The sequence below is a fragment of the Sus scrofa genome, chromosome 2, assembly GCF_000003025.6.
Source record: "Sus scrofa isolate TJ Tabasco breed Duroc chromosome 2, Sscrofa11.1, whole genome shotgun sequence".
NCBI lineage: Eukaryota > Metazoa > Chordata > Mammalia > Artiodactyla > Suidae > Sus > Sus scrofa.
Window position 1 is genome coordinate 13213721 of NC_010444.4, and position 16275 is coordinate 13229995.

The following is a 16275-nucleotide window of genomic DNA, read 5'->3' on the forward strand; positions in this document are numbered from 1 at the left end:
TCTCAGGAAGTTTAGGAGTTCCTGTTGTGGCACAGCAGAAACTAATCCAACTAGTATCCATGAGGATGTGGATTCAATCCCTGGCCTCGATCACTTGGTCAGGGATCCAGTATTGCCGTTTGAGGTGTGGCATAGGTCAAAGACTCGGCTCAGATCCCACGTTGCTGTGGCTGTGGTGTAGGCTGGCAGCTGTAGCTCCGATTTGACCCCTACTCTGGGAACTTCCATATGCCTCAGGTGTAGTCCTAAAAAGAAAAAAAAAAGGTTTACATACTAGTTGGGACCAGGGGTGATGGAAGAAGATTAACAAGAAGTCAGATGGAGCACTATGCAGAAATTAAAACAGACTGATAAGAATGATTTGTGTCTTGTACTATATTGGATTTCAGGAACAAACTCTCCAGAAAGGTGACATTTAAGTTGAAATCTGAATGGGAAGAAGCAGCCAACCATAAGAAAATATGTGCAACAGTTACCACTAATGCCAAAGCCCTAAAGTGTGGGACTAAACCTACTGGATCTAGCAGAGCATGCTGGAAATAAGAAGGGAGGGAAAAGTAGAAATCAGAATATGAAAGATTCTATAGATTAGAGAAAAAAATTGATTTTATTCTTAGATGGAGGAAAGCCTGCAGGGATTTTAAACAGGAAAATTATGTAATCCAATCCACATTTTGAAAAGATCTGGCTGCTTACCTGACAAATGGATTAAAGTGGGGTCAAGAGTGAAAGCAGGGAAATTAGTTTCAAGGTCAACCTGCAGTGATATGGAGCTGACTACATTGGAGGCAGTAAAAATGAAGAGAGTCAATGGATTGAGATATGAGGTTGATTTTTGTCTGAAATTTTTTTCCCTTTCTTTCTTTTTTTTTTTTTTTTTGCTTTTTAGGGCTGCACCCACAGCATATGGATGTTCCCAGGCTAGGGATCAAATCAGAGCTACAGCTGCCAGCCACAGCCACGCTGGATCCGAGCTGCATCTGCGACACCACAGCTCACTGAAATGCCAGATCCCCAACCTACTGAGCGAGGCCAGGGTTCAAACCCTCATGCTCAGGGATCCTAATCGGATTCGCTTCTGCTGCACCACAGCGAGAACTCTCTTTTTTTAATGCATTGAACTATTACATTCAGTGCTCAGCTTTATAACACTTAAAGTTTAACTTCTCCACCCACAACCATCACCACAAAGAAAAACAAGATACCATAAAATGGTGAAAGATTAGGGAAGAACTGTGAAGAAAACCTGTACTTTATTTTTTTGGGCTTTTTAGGGCCACACCTGAGGCTTATGGAAGTTCACAGGCTAGGGGTCGAATCAGAGCTGCAGCTGCTGGCCTACCCTACAGTTCACGGAAACACCAGATCCTTAACCCACTCGAACCCGCATCCTCGCGGATACTAGTTGGATTCATTACCACTGAGCCATGATGGAACTCCCGAAAATTATATTTTAAAAAGGAATGTTATAATTATTACATAGGGCAGAGCTCTGTGCTGTGATAACTCTACTTCTAAAGCAGACTAAAACTAAAAATACCAAAGAGAAGAAATTCTTTTTATTTTTTTGCTTTTTAGGGCCACACTTGCTGCATATGGAAGTTCCCAGGCTAAGGGGTTGAATCAGAGCTACAGCTGCCGGCCTACACCATAGCCACAGCAACACAAGATCCTTAACCCACTGAGTGAGGCCAGGGATTGAACCCTCATCCTCATGGATCCTAGTAGGGTTCCTTAACTGCGGAGCCACGACGGGAACTCCAAGAAGAAATTTTTTAAAAATTCAATTGCGAAAAAGAAAACAAAAACCTCTGGCTATTCACATAAAAGAAAAGAAAATATGTTTACTCCTTTCTACCCTCTGGTGGCAACACAGCACCATCCAAATTTTGTCATTTTTGAAGCCCTGGGTAGGATGGCCATTTATCATTCCCTTTAGGAAATCTACTAACACAAGATTTAACTAAATGGATGTTGGAGTTAAAAACAAAAACAAAAAACAAGAAATGAGTACTCTCTACTTCTTGAAAATTAATGTAATCCTGATATCACTCTAATTCATGAGGGGGATATAATATTTCTATTTTCTTTTTTTTTTTTTTTTTGGTCTTTTTGTCTTTTCTAGGGCCGCACCCGTTGCGTATGGAGGTTCCCAGGCTAGGGGTCTAATCGGAGCTGTAGCCACCGGACTACACCAGAGCCACAGCAATGCAGGATCCGAGCCGTGTCTGCGATCTACACCACAGCTCACGGCAACGCCGGATACTTAAACCACTGAGCGACGCCAGAGATCCAACACGAAACCTCATGGTTCCTAGTCGGATTCGTTAACCACTGAGCCACGACAGGAACTCCAATATTTATATTTTCTTTACAACTTAACAGAATCCCTTATAGTTGTACTGCACCTGCCTAATCAAGCCTCAATTCCACAATAACAGATGCCGTGAACAAGGATGGTTCTGCCTTTTTGCCTTGTTTGCTTTTGTGTGTGGCGCGCATGCACGCGCACGCTGACAACATCTAAAATCTGTCCTCCTTCTGCTAAGTTTTATGTCCTTTCACGAATTGCTTCCTCTTCAAAATATGACGACGGCAATCAAAATGTCTTGTGTTCCCTGGTTTTTTTTTTCTATCCTAAGAGCAGGGGCCTCGAGCTATGGAAAATATTACCAAACTTGGAAATCAACGCTTCCCCCGCCCCCATTATCTCAATCAACACTTCAAATCCTTTTTGAAAAGGTGTAAAATATATATAAAGATACACTTGAGCGCCCTGTACTACTCACCCCTCTATGCTTTGTCCCTTTTCAGGTTCCCCTTCTCTTAGGCATCGTCTTTCCTGCCTCCAGTTGGCTCCAGCAGGGGGCTGCTCCGTATTAATTTACCACACCTTGGCCCAGGTGGCATTGTAAACAGGCTGCTCTGTCCAGAGCTGGGCATCATGGGACTTGAAGCTGAGACCCGGGTCTTAATATGTACAGGGGAAAGAACTGCTATCCGAATTTCTAATGTGAGTTTGCGTTCTCTCGAAATGTTGATCTTGAGGTCACTTAATTTTTGATAGCATCCCTGAAACCAGCTGTTTCCAGACAGGAAGTGTACTAAATACAGCAACAACGGCGAGCCCTCCAGACAGAAAGTTCTGCCACCCCCTTGGTGACTAGGTCTCCGCAATTTGGGGCTGGAGTAGATTTTGTGAAAAACATGAATTCAGAAACTAGCCCAAGGACCTGTTCCAGGACATTCCCGGCCTTAGGAGACGTCTATTTAGAGACATGGGGGACGGGGTGCAAGTAGAACAATCCAGAGGCTTTCTCCTCCATTAAGGCTGGGATGCTCTTAGAGGGCCGAGGCCATTCAAGATGTCCTCAAAGGGATGCAGGAGATGTCCTTCCACCACCTCGGAGCCTACCCTTTTTGGAGTCCTCAGCCACTTTTCTGTGTATTTTCATCAGGTGCGAGGGCGAAGCTGACTTCCAGAATAATTCCTGTCCAGCGGGCCCTTCCCCCTACCCCTCGCAGCCCCAGTGTCTTCCCCCGGCTCTCAAGTCCCTCGAGACTTAGGCTCCCGCCCAAAGCGCTCCTCCTCCTCTGATTGGCTCCCCAAGGAACCTCGGCCAATGGGGATGACGTATTCAGGCAGACGTAAGCCCCAGGGCGGGGGAAGGAGGACAGACGTCGGGCCCGCGACGGGCTGTGCGCGAGGTCGGCGGCGCGAGATCTGTGGCCCTGTCCGCGTGGCCTCAGGCTCTCGCTGTCACTACTTCCCAGTGCATGAGGGTGCCTGGACCGCGGTGGTACGAGGGCACTAGGGAGTGGCTGCAAAGCCCGTGCGGCCAGAGGTGACCGAGTCGGTGACCCTTGAATTCGGTCCTCCGGGATCCCCGCGCTCCATTCCCAGAAGTCCTCGCGCAGCGAGGTCTCTCTTCAAAGGAGTTGGGCCCGGGCTCCCGGAGCGTGCGGGGCGCCCAGCTTTGCGGGGCCTTCCTTGAACCCCTGCTTTCTCCCCGCCAACCCCGATTCCCTTGGTTCCAGACAAGGAGAGGAACCCTCAGGACGCTGTGTAGCTTTGCTAAACCTCCCTGCGCGAGGCTGGACTTTGGGAGGAAGCAAGGCAGGCTGGACAGAAAACCCAAGCACAGAGAGAACCGCAGGAGCACCTCCCACAGAACTATCCAGGTTGGGCTTGGGGGCAAGGCCCAGCACTGGTGGATTGGGGAGCTCCCCCAGGACCTTCGCTTGGGCCCTTGCAACAGCTGCCCTCCACCCCCATCTCTGGCTGGGATGGAATTGAGCCTACATTTTCTGAATTTACCATTCCACTCTTTTCTTTCCTGATAGTTTGACGTGAACTATTTGGAGCTTCAGTGCCACCTGACAGAAAACTTCATGCCAAGAAAGGAACAGCCACTGTGCAGTGAGTGTGGGCATCTCGTTGAGAAAAGCTAGAAACTAGCTTTTAGGAAGCTGGAAGCTAGCAAAGCCGAAGTCAGAGTGCCCAGTTTGTATTAGGACGGGTAGAAAGCTTAATTATCCTTGCTTCATTGTAAGCTATGTAATTAACCAGATTGACAAAGGCCAAATTCCTTGGCAGTTTGCAGGCAGAATCAGGCTCACTTTGGTCAAGAATATCTGAACCAAGGGTGGCAATATTCTTATTTCTGAAAGAGACCGTCTCACCAAGTCCAGCAGCTTCTTTTCTTTACTGTGCACCCTCTGCTGGTTAGTGTGATAGTGAGCTCAGAGGGAAAAAAAAGGTGTGTACAACTTCCTAGAGATCGTTTTATACTCAAAAACGATATACTCAAAAGTATATCATTTTGGTTTGGTTTTTTGTCTTTTTCGGGCACTCGAGGCATAGGGAGGTTCCCAGGCTAGGCGTCTAATCGGAGCTGTTGCTGCCAGCCTACACCAGAGCCACAGCAATGCCAGATCCGAGCCGTGTCTGCGACCTACACCACAGCTCATAGAACGCCAGATCCTTAACCCACTGAGGAGGGCCAGGGATCGAACCCACAACGTCATGGTTCCTAGTTGGATTTGTTAACCACTGTGCCAAGATGGGAACTGCCAATAATACATTGTTAAGATGTGTTAAATTGGGGAATGTCCCACGAAACTCGGAAATGAGGTGCTCAGGAAGAATATGAGTAGTCAGCTTTGTAGGAGTTGAGTCTCAGTGGTAATGGGAATGAGGAAAGTTTAAGGATAACTTTTTTTTTTTCCATCTTTTCTAGGGCTGCACTCGCAGCATATGGAGATTCCCAGGCTAGGGGTCTAATTGGAGCTGTAGCCACCGGCCTACACCACAGCCATAGCAATTCGGAATCCGAGCCGCATCTGCAACCTACTCCACAGCTCACAACAACACCAGATCCTTAACCCACGGAGTGAGGCCAGGGATGGAACCTGCAACCTCATTGTTCCTAGTCAGATTCGTTAACCACTGCATCACGAGAGGAACTCCGATAACTCTATTTTTGAAGTACTAGTTTTGTGCCAGCCACTCACAATGCTAAGCAGTTTTACCTGCCCTGACTCATTAAATCTTTAAAAACATCCTTATGAAGTTCCTATCATGGCACAGTGGAAATGATTCCTACTTGGAATCATGAGGTTTCAGGTTCGATCCGTGGTCTCAATCAGTGGGTTAAGAATCCAGTGTTGCCATGAGCTGTGGTGTAGGTCACAGACGTGGCTCAGATCCCCTGTGTTGCTGGGCCTGTGGTATAGGCCAGCAGCTGTAGCTCTGATTGGACCCCTAGCCTGGGAACCTCCATATGCCTTGGGTGTGGCCCTAAAAAGATAGACAAATAGATAAAAATAAAAACAGCCTTATGAGGTAAGTACTATTAAAATTCCCATTTCCTAGATGAGAAAAGTAAGACTCAGAGGTAAGGTCATTTGCTTGAAATCATACAGCTAAGCTAATAAATAACAGAGCTGAGATTCTAATCTAGGATATTTCTGAGCTCCCACATAATCGCTAGGATATTCTTTCCTGAGAGACCCTTGGCACAACTTTTGAGCTTATGGTTCCTCAACTCGTACTATGTCTCCCTCTTTTAAAATTTCCCTGCCATTTCAAAGACAAAAAATATGTGTGTGTGTGTATGTGTGTATATATATGTATGTATATATATGTATGTATATGTGTGTGTGTGTGTGTGTATGCATAACTATGCTTCTCAAAGGTATTATCTCACCCACAGGAATCTGATCCATGAAAACATAGGTTTGTTAAGAGACCAACATGTGCTCTCCTGCAAGTCCCAAAATCCTATACAGGAATCCCCGGTTCCTCCGGTTGGCTTTTCTGCAGCTTCATCACCAGCAACAGAGTGGTGTGTTCTGTGATGTCCTTCTGCAGGCAGAAGGTAAGAGACTAGTAGAGCCTCAATTGAAAACTCACCATTGGAGTTCCCATTGTGGCTCAGTGGGTTAAGAACCCGACTTTGTCTCTGGAAGGATACAGGTTTGATCCCTGGGCTTGCTCAGAGGGTTAAGGATCTGGTGTTGCTGGAAGCTGCAGCATAGGTCGCAGATGCTGCTTTGATCTGGTGTTGCTGTTGCCATGGCTGTGGTGTAGGCTGCAGCTGCCACTCTGATTCAATACCTGGCCTGGGAAACTAACGTATGCTGCAGGTGCAGCTGTAAAGCGAAAGAAAAAAAAAAAAAACACCCGCATGCTCGCACGTGCGTGCGCACGTGCACACACACACACACACCCACCCACCATAGACTAAGGTTAAAATTATTTTAGGTCCAGGCAGTAAAGGACAAAACTAGGAAAGTGTGTAATTATCACCTTTTTAAACTTTTTTTAATTTTTTTTTTTTTTGTCTTTTGTCTTTTCAGGGTCACACCTGCAGCATATGGAAGTTCCCAGGCTAGGGGTCGAATTGGAGCTATAGCTGCAGCCTACACCACAGCCACAGCAACGCCATGTCTGTGACCTACACCACAGCTCACGGCAACACCGGATCCTTAACCCACTGAGCAAGGCGTGGATCAAACCTGTAACCTCATGGTTCCTAGTCGGATTCGTTTCCACTGCACCACAATGGGAACTCCTATAATTATCACCTTTGAGTAAGCTGTTTGCTGTTTGTTTCTAGGACAGTTACATTTTTCAAGAGTGAAAGTGAGACCGTGCCCTTTCTGTTAAAAAATGAAACTAGTTATAAAGTTTTGTAAGCATAGAAATTTTATAAAATGTGGATGAGACTGTTTAATGTGAAGACTGAATTAATATATGTAAAGCACTTAAAGTAGTACTTTTTTTTCTCTCTCTCTTTAAACTTTTAATTTTGAGAAAATTATAGATTCACATGCAGTTGTAAGAAATAATACAGAAAGATCCCACAAGCCCTTTACCCAGTTTCTCTCAATGATAACATCTCACAAAATTTTAGTACATCACAACCAGGATACAGACATTGTTACAGGCAAAGAATGGGCTGTCCCCTCACCACAAAGATCCCTCATGTTGCCCTTTTATAGCCATACCCACCTCCTCTGCATGCCCCCCCATCCCTTACCCCTGGCAACCCACTAATAAGTTCTCCATTTCTATAATTTTGTCACTATAGAATTTTTTTTCCTTTTGCCTAACGGTTTAGCTTTTTTTCTTTTTATTACTCAAATGAATTTATCACATCTGTAGTTGTACAATGATCATCACAAACCAATTTTATAGGATTTCCATCCCACAACCCCAGCACATCCCCCACCCCCCAAACTGTCTCCTCCGGAGACCATAAATTTTTCAATGTCTGTGAGTCAGCATCTGTTCTGCAAAGAAGTTCAGTCTGTCCTTTTTTCAGATTCCACATGTCAGTGAAAGCATTTGATGTTGGTATCTCATTGTATGGCTGACTTCACTTAGCATGATAATTTGCAGAAACTTTTAAGTTTAATTAGGTCCCACTTGTTTATTTTTGTTTTTACTGTCATTACTCTAAGAGGTGGATCAGAGAAGCTGTTGCTGTCATTTATGTCAGAGAGTGTTTGGCCTATGTTTTCCTCTAAGAGTTTTATAGTGTCTGGTCTTATGTCTAGGTCTTTAATCCATTTTGAGTTTATTTTTGTATATGGTGTTAGGGAGTGTTCTAATTTCATTCTTTTTTTTTTTTTGTCTTTGCTATTTCTTGGGCCGCTCCCGCAGCATATGGAGGTTCCCAGGCTAGGGGTTGAATCGGAGCTGTAGCCACTGGCCTACGCCAGAGCCACAGCAACTCGGGATCCGAGCTGCGTCTGCAACCTACACAGCTCACGGCAACGCCGGATCGTTAACCCACTGAGCAAGGGCAGGGACCGAACCCGCAACCTCATGGTTCCTAGTCGGATTCGTTAACCACTGCGCCACGACAGGAGCTCCCTAATTTCATTCTTTTCCATGTGGCTGTCCAGTTTCCTCAGCACCACTTATTGAACAGGCTGTCTTTTCTCCATCATATATTCTTGCCTCCTTTGTCATAAATTAGTTGGCTGTAGGTGCGTGGGTTTAATTCTGAGCTTGCTATCCTGTTCCACTGATCTATATTTCTGTCTTTGTGCCAGTACCATACAGTTTTGATGATTGTTGCTTTGTAGTATAGTCTGAAGTCCGGGAGCCTGATTCCTCCAGCTCCATTTTTCTTTCTCAGGATAGCTTTGGCTATTCTGGGTCTTTTGTGCTTCCAAATAAACTTTAAAATATCTTATTCAAGTTCTGTGAAGAGCGTCCTTGGTACTTTGATAGGGTTTGCATTGAATCTGTAGATTGCCTTGGATAGTATAGTCATTTTGATAATATTGACTCTTCCAACCCAAGAGCATGGTATGTTTTTCCATCTATTTGTGTCATCTTTGATTTCTTTCATCAGAGTCTTACAGTTTTCAGAGTACGGGTCTTTTGTCTCTTTAGGTAGGAGTTCCCAATGCAGCATGGCATCCATGAGGATGTGGGCTCAATCCCTGGCCTTGCTCAGTGGGTCAAAGATCTGGCATTGCTTTGAGCTGAGGCATAGGTTGAAGATGTGGCTTGAATCCAGTGTTGCTGTGGCTGTGGCATAGGCCGGCAGCTACAGCTATGATTCGACCCCAAGTCTGATAACTTCCATATGCCAGATACAGCCATAAAAAGAAGAAAAAAAAAATCAACTGTAGCCGAGTTTAAATTTTGTCTCCACTCCTTAACTTGTAATCATGGACATGTTACTTCATTATGCCACGGTGTGCTCATCTGTTATAACAATAGCTACCTCACAGGGTTGCAGTGAAGATTAAATGAATCCTGTTGAAATCCTTAGATGCCTGGCATAAGTTAAGACTCAAGAAGTATTAGCTTGGGGAGTTCCTGTCATGGCACAGCATAAACAAATCCAACTAGGAACCATGAGGTTGCAGGTTCGATCCCTGGCCTTGCTCAATGGGTTAAGGATCCGGCGTTGCCGTGAGCTGTGGTGTAGGTCGCAGACGCATCTCAGATCCCAAGTTGCTGTGGCTGTGGCGTAGGCCGGCAGCTGTAGCTCTAATTCGACCCCTAGCCTGGGAACCTACATATGCCGCAGGTGCTGCCCTAACAGAAAATCGTTTTGTTTTTTTTTTGTTTGTTTGTTTTGTTTTTTAAATGGCCGCACCTGAGGCATATGGAAGTTCCTGGGCCAGGGATTGAATCTGAGCCACACCTGCAGCAGCGGCAGATCCTTTAACCCACTACACCACGCCTGCGACTGAATCTATACCTCTGTAGTGACCTGAGATACTGCAGTCAGATTCCTTTTTTTTTTTTTGTCTTTTTTCTAGGGCCACTTCCGTGTTATATGGAAGTTCCCAGGCTAGGGGTCGAATCGGAGCTGTAGCTGCCAGCCTACTCCAGAGCCACAGCAACGCGGGATCCGAGCCACGTCTGTGACCTACACCACAGCTCACGGCAATGCCGGATCCTTAACCCACTGAGCAAGGCCAGGGATCAAACCTGCAACCTCATGGTCCCTAGTTGGATTCGTTAACCACTGTGCCACAATGGGAACTCCATTATTAACTTTGCTCAGTGGGTTAAGGATCCAGCATTGCCGTGAGCTGTGGTGTAGGTCGCAGACGCGGCTCAGATCTGGCATTGCTGTGGCTCTGGCGTAGGCCAGTGGCTACAGCTCTGATTCCACCCCTAGCCTTGGAACCTCCATATGCCGAGGAGCTGCCCAAGAAATAGCAAAAAGACAAAAAACAAAAACAAAAACAAAACTTAAATGTTTGATTAGAGGCAGTGGGTAAGAGAGGGACAGCAAATCTGACTTCTGGTTTTCAGGGCTGGGCAGTTAGGCAAATGTGATAATGTGTATTTTTTAAATTTTTAAAAATTTTTTTGTCTTTTCAGGGCCACGCTCACCGCATATGGAGGTTCCCAGGCTAGGATTCAAATCAGAGCAGCGCTGCTGGCCTACACCACAGCCACAGCCATACAGGATCTGAGTCACATCTTCGACCTACACTACAGCTCATGCTGGATCCTTAACCCACTGAGCAAGGCCAGAGATCGAACCCACACCCTCATGGATACTAGTTGGGTTCGTTAACCACTGAACCATGATGGGAAGTCCTTGATCATATTTTAAAGAAAAAAGTCGGAAAGTTCTAGAGTGTGAGTTTGCTTTCTAGAAAGGTTGCATTGGAGGTACTTGTGGAACATCCATCCATGTAGTCATGCTTAGTATCTCAGAAGAGGTATCTGGGCAGAGATAGGATCTAGGAATCATCAGCAAAGCCTTTGGTAACTGAAGCCATGGGAGAGACTGAAATTGCCCCAGAAGTACCCATCAAATGGAAAGGTGGTTCTGGACAGTGGATACCAGGCAGTGGATAGAGCTCAGGAGAGAACTGAACCCTCACTGTCCATATCCAAAGTTCATACTCTACTAGACCACAAGCAGCTTCTATACAAAATTTTAAACTTTTGTGTGTATCAGAAACATTTATTCTGCAAGTATTTGATCTCCCTGCTTTGTGTCAAGCACTGGGTAAACTTCAGTGAGCAAGACAGATGTGGTCCATGTCCTCAGGGCTTACACTTGAGTGAAGGAGAGGGACAGTTCCAATGCAGGTAGCTGTGGAATACCTCTCTGTACCCAGGAGGGCCTAACCCACAGAAGGCTTTCTGAAGGAAGTGCTATCTAGAATAGATTTTGGGTTTTCTGTGTGTCTTTGTTTTTAGGGCCAAACCTGTGGTATGTGGAGGTTCCCAGGCTAGGGGTCCAATCAGAGCTGCAACTGCCACAGCCACAACAAAGTGGCATTCGAGCTGCATCTGCAACCCACACCTCAGCTTACAGCAACACCTGATTCTTAACCCACTGAGCAAGGCCAGAGATCAAACCTGCATCCTCATGGATACTGGTTGGGTTCTTAACTAGCCGAGCCACAATGGGAACTCCTAGAATAGATTTTGAAGGATAAAAAATGAACATGTCAGTGGAGTTCCCATCATGGCTCAGTGGTTAATGAATCCGACTAGGAGCCATGAGGTTGCAAGTTCAATTTCTGGTCTCGATTAAAGATCCGGCGTTGCTGTGACGTGTGGTGTAGGCCACAGACGTGGCTCAGATCCACCGTTGCTGTGGCTCTGATGTAGGCCGGCGACTACAGCTCCAATTTGACCCCTCGCCTGGGAACCTTCATATGCCCTGGTTGCGGCCCTAGAAACGTGTCAGTCTGCATGAGATAACAAGTGTTTGTGTTTCCCTCCAGGTGAGGCAGTACCAGCCCACTGCTGCATCCTGTCCGCCTGCAGCCCTTTCTTCACAGAGCGCCTGGAGCGGGAGAGACCAGCTCAAGGTCGGAAGGTGGTGTTGGAGCTGGGGGGCCTGAAAATCAGGACACTTAGGAAGCTGGTGGACTTCCTGTATACCTCAGAGATGGAAGTATCTTGTGAAGAAGCCCAGGATGTGCTTTCTGCTGCCCGTCAGCTCCGTGTATCTGAGCTCGAATCCCTTCAGCTCGAAGGTGGGAAGTTGGTAAAAGCCCCTCAGGGACGAAGGCTGAACAGGGAGTGCCTACAACCTCCAACTACTGCACCAATCTCTGCCAGGGTGGTGGCATCCAACCGCCGCCCTCGAACTCCACTGCCTGTTACCCAGACACCCTGTCCTCTTGGGGCAGTGAGATTGAAGTCCTCAGGGAAGGAGGAGGGGCCCCAAGAGAAGAGCAACCGACAGAATACAGAGAACTTGTCTGGCACTCTCTTGCTCAAGAGGAAGGCCAGAGCCTGCCCAACTCCTCAAGAAAAAAGCTCTTCACCATCAAGCCACAGTCAGGGACCTCAGAACAAGACTGGCCCTACCCTTGGTCCTACAGCACTTTCCCCACCCAGCTTGTACCCCTCTATGGATGAGCGACTCTTGCCCAGAAAGATCAGGTTAAGTCGTTCAAAGCCACCTCCTGACGTCTGTACATCCAAGCCTGCCAGTCTTTTAAGTGGACCCAGCTCAGTGCCCACAGCCCCTGGCCGGCGTCTTTGGCGGCAGAAGAGTGTAAATAAAGAAGCACCAGAGGACAAGCAGAAAACAGGGCAAGCCAGTCCTCTCCAGAGCACCCCAAGCCCATCTGGTCTTGGAAAGGCTTGTGGGAGCAAGAAGCGGAGCCCTGAAGTCAGAGCACCTACCTTGGACTCTGCAGAGGAGGGGCAGGTTGGGAGAGTGAAACTTCGCAAGGTTGTCAACGGAACCTGCTGGGAGGTCGTGCAAGAGCCTCCTCTCAAAAACTCTCAAGGCAGCCCTCAGATCCCAGCACCCGAGGACCTGGAAGAGCCTCCAGGGACTCAGCCATCCTCAGTTAACGAGGAGGAAATGTCATCTGCTAGAACAGACCCGTGCGAGGACTCCCCCGTGTGCTCTAGGCTGCGAGACATTCTGCTCTCTGCCAGCTGTTCCCCAGACCATCCCGTGGTGAAGTCTGAGTTTGGGTCCAGTCCAGAGCTGGTAGGGAAAGGACCTGGATTGGATACTGACTGCAGAGAGCCCTACGCATTTGACACAGCCTTGCTTGGGCAGCCCTGTGAAGCTGAGGAGTACCGAATCACAAGTGCTGCTGCCACCAGCGAGCTGGAGGAGATCCTGGACTTCATGCTCTGTGGCTCAGACATCGAGCCACCCATAGGGTCAATGGAGAGCCCCCGGGCTGAGGGCTGCAGGACCCCTAGTTATCACCTGACAGAAACAGGAAAGAACTGGATCGAAGGGCAAGAATGGTGTTTGCCAGACACCGAGCTCTGGCCCAGGGAGCTCACAGGATTGGAAAAGGAACCTGTTGGTGAGAACAAAGGGCCAATTGAGCCTTTTAGCCCCCTTGTCATGCCCTCTGAGAACAAAGAGCCAGTTGAACCTCTGAGCCCCCTTGTCATGCCCTCTGAGATGAGTGAAGGGGAGGTGCTCTCTGTGGAAGGCTCTTGGACTCCAGATCTGGAAATTACCCGCTCCCAGCCACTGGATGGTCAGAGAGACAAGCTACTCCACATTGACTCCCTTGACCCCCCTCCACAAAGGTGCTATGGGGACCTCTCGCCTCCTTGTTCAAACTGGGTAGAGACTGGGCTGGACATGTCCCTAACTATGGATGAAGTATTATACCCTGCTCCAGAGGCAGGCAAGGAGGCATCTGGCAACTCTGAGTTGTTGGGTCCACCTCCTGCCAGCCCTGAAGAGGAAGAGATTGATGTGGTAGACTGGACCTCAGAGGGGACTGTGCCCACGAGTATTCCCTCTGTATGGCCCGACCCTTCCTCAGAGTCAGAAACAGAGGTGGACATTCTAACGTAGTGGAATGGCAAGGGCAGAGTGGAGGTGCTGGGAGGGTGGGGATGTTGCCTCCACGAAAGGTATGCTGACAAGCTAGCACAGACCCTGTGCCCACAAGAGGCAGGTGTGCCCCTAGCTCGCCCCCCTGCCCCCAACCTGGCCTTTCGGAGCCAGGCGGAAATAGCTCCACAGGTCAAAAATTATGAATTTGAACCACTTTGCTTCTTTATAATCCATTTCCCACTTAGTGACAAACAACTGAAACAATAAACTTTGTGGTCACCAGCTCCATTAGGTCACAGGTAACGGCCAAAGCTTTATCTTTCAGGTTATAAGGCATCTAACCACTAACTCAGGAAAAGCTGCAAAAGGCCATCCTCCAGGGTCAGCGTTTTGTAGGAGAGGAAATGTTTCAGAAGATGTGAGGCAGCACTGGGATAAAACACTAAGTGGGGCGGAACACTATCCAGTACCTAATGTGTGTGGCTTCGTCACTGCCAGTCTGGCAAGTCTAGCCAAGACCTCCACAGGGGCCAGGATGAGGTACTCCACCATCACTTCCAAGAAGTAAGGTTAAAAAAAAAAAAAAAAAAAAAAAAAAAAAAAACAGCGTTGCTTTTAAAAAAAAAATACTTACTTTCCCCCTATGGTTTTACAGTTCTCCCATGTGTTCTAGCAGGGACCACAGGAATTGAGTTCCAGGTTAAGTGGTGACCCTAGGCTATGTAAAACACAAGGCAGACCAATCCCATAGGTTGGTTTGGTGCATCCCTTACCATTAAGATTAAGTTTTACTTCATTTATCATACTTTATATCAACCAAAATATTTTAATTTTTATTAAACCAAATCCAAGAACTTTTCAATGCCTTACTAGAGGAATGCCTCACGACTGAACCATCATTTCTGGAGGGGAAGAAACCACAGCTTCAGGCACATGACTGAAGTTTGGCCATGTCCCGTCATAAATGCTCCAACATCACCAGGGTCAGAAGGCTGTGAAAATGAGAGGAAAAAGTAGTTAGAGAAAGGATCAAGGCAATTACATGGCCAGCTCTCCACCCCTGAACCCACAAAGCCATGACAGCTAAATCACTGCATCTTGCACCCACATCTCACTCAACATATCAAGTGGCTGACCACATGCACTGTATGAAGCATTAGGGTGAAAGGCAGGGTCAAGTCCTGGGACCAGGAGTGAGAGTGCTACAGTGTAGGGTTATCACGTGGGGCCGTAACAGAACATACCAGTAACAAAAAAACACAAGAGGGCAGGAGTTACACAAAATTTGGCCATGAAAGAGGGGGGAAAAAATCACAACTCACACAATAAATGGGGGAAAACAGTGGAATTTACAAGAAAATGAGAGTTTTGTTGGTTTTTTTTGGATGTTAACATTTATTTTTTCATTCATCCATTCATTCATTCATTCAAGAAAATGGGTTTTTCAACCCATATAAAACTAATCTGTACACCAAGGGTAACAACTGCATCCTCTGAGGACACAACTTGCATTTCTGTAAAGAATCATCTACATTACCATGGGTATTCCACGACGTAGGTCAAAAACAATGAAATGAAACACAGAGTTAAGCTAAGGGCACACTAGGTAATTATAATTTTTTTCAGTTTTTCCCAACAGTAAAAGGAGACGCGGTATTCCCACTAGAGAAAATCCTCTAGCAGGTCCCGTGTGAAATAAGAAGCAACAGACAGAGCTACTTCGCCACACTAACATCAATCCACTCTCCCCCAACTCCCACTTCAAACCTCGGCGTGAGGACCTCTGCCCAAACCACCCTACGAGAGGTACTTCTTCAGCTCCTCCACCACCTCTTGAGGCTCAGGGAACTTAAGTTTGCGCGGGGGCCCCTTCTTAATTCCAGTCCAGAGCTCCGCACCTGGGAAAGAACCACGTAAAGCAGAATTACTACAGCCTCCCCCCGGAATCACCAGGTGGCGACGGTTTGAGACCAGCGCTTCCCCGCCTTCCACCCACGGCCCGCACCCAGACCCGGGCCCTCACTCACTGCTACCGTCGGGGCGCATCAGCGTCACCTCGAAGCTGCCCCTCCGGGGCTTGGTAGGATTCACCCTCACTGGAAGCTCCGGGGCCTCCACGCGCAGCGCCTGGCTCAGGGCCGCAGCGTTGCGCCCATAGACGCGTCAGCTCGTGCTAGTAAGAGATGAGGAAGGTCAGAGACTGGGGCCCTCGGTCTAGGGGGTCCTCGCCCGCCTCCATTACGCCCTAGGCCCCTCACCAATGCTCAATAACGACGCTGGCCTCCTCCATTCCCTTCCGGCCGCTAGCCGGCGTCTCCTGCTTCTCGGCCGCCGCGCCCAGCGCCGTCTCGGCCTTCCGCTTCCTCCCGCGGGATGCCATGGCGCCTGGAGCCGGGCTGGGAATCGAGCCGACCGGGGGAGGTACTAGGGTGGAGTCGCGGCCACCGGCAAGAGAGGCCAGCCAAACTCCGAGATCCAAACCGCAGGCCAGAAACTC

General features: G+C 47.7%; 2 protein-coding genes across 3 annotated transcripts; one reads left to right on the forward strand and one right to left on the reverse strand.

Moving 5' to 3' along the window:
• On the forward strand, positions 3672–14067 carry BTBD18 (BTB domain containing 18). Of its 2 annotated transcripts, XM_003122758.4 has the most exons (5): positions 3672–3800; positions 4039–4182; positions 4345–4420; positions 6216–6380; positions 11731–14067. In XM_003122758.4, exons 4-5 carry the CDS (start codon positions 6257–6259, stop codon positions 13794–13796), a joined length of 2190 nt encoding a protein of 729 aa, XP_003122806.1. In that variant the 5' UTR covers positions 3672–3800; positions 4039–4182; positions 4345–4420; positions 6216–6256; the 3' UTR covers positions 13797–14067. The 2 variants fall into 2 exon arrangements, with proteins under 2 accessions (XP_003122806.1, XP_020938686.1); XM_021083027.1 differs by having other exon boundaries at positions 3672–4182.
• SELENOH (selenoprotein H) lies at positions 15576–16159 on the reverse strand. The gene is given in 3 exon segments (NM_001184948.1): positions 15576–15676; positions 15806–15951; positions 16037–16159. Coding segments are annotated over 3 exon segments (369 nt in total). The 5' UTR covers position 16159.

Excerpts from the sequence above, each read along its gene's own strand:
- BTBD18 (XM_021083027.1), top strand. The coding sequence starts at position 6,257 with ATGTGCTCTCCTGCAAGTCCCAAAATCCTATACAGGAATCCCCGGTTC. Across the intron at positions 6,381-11,730 it reads TGTCCTTCTGCAGGCAGAAG|GTGAGGCAGTACCAGCCCAC; the intron begins GTAAGAGACTAG and ends GTTTCCCTCCAG.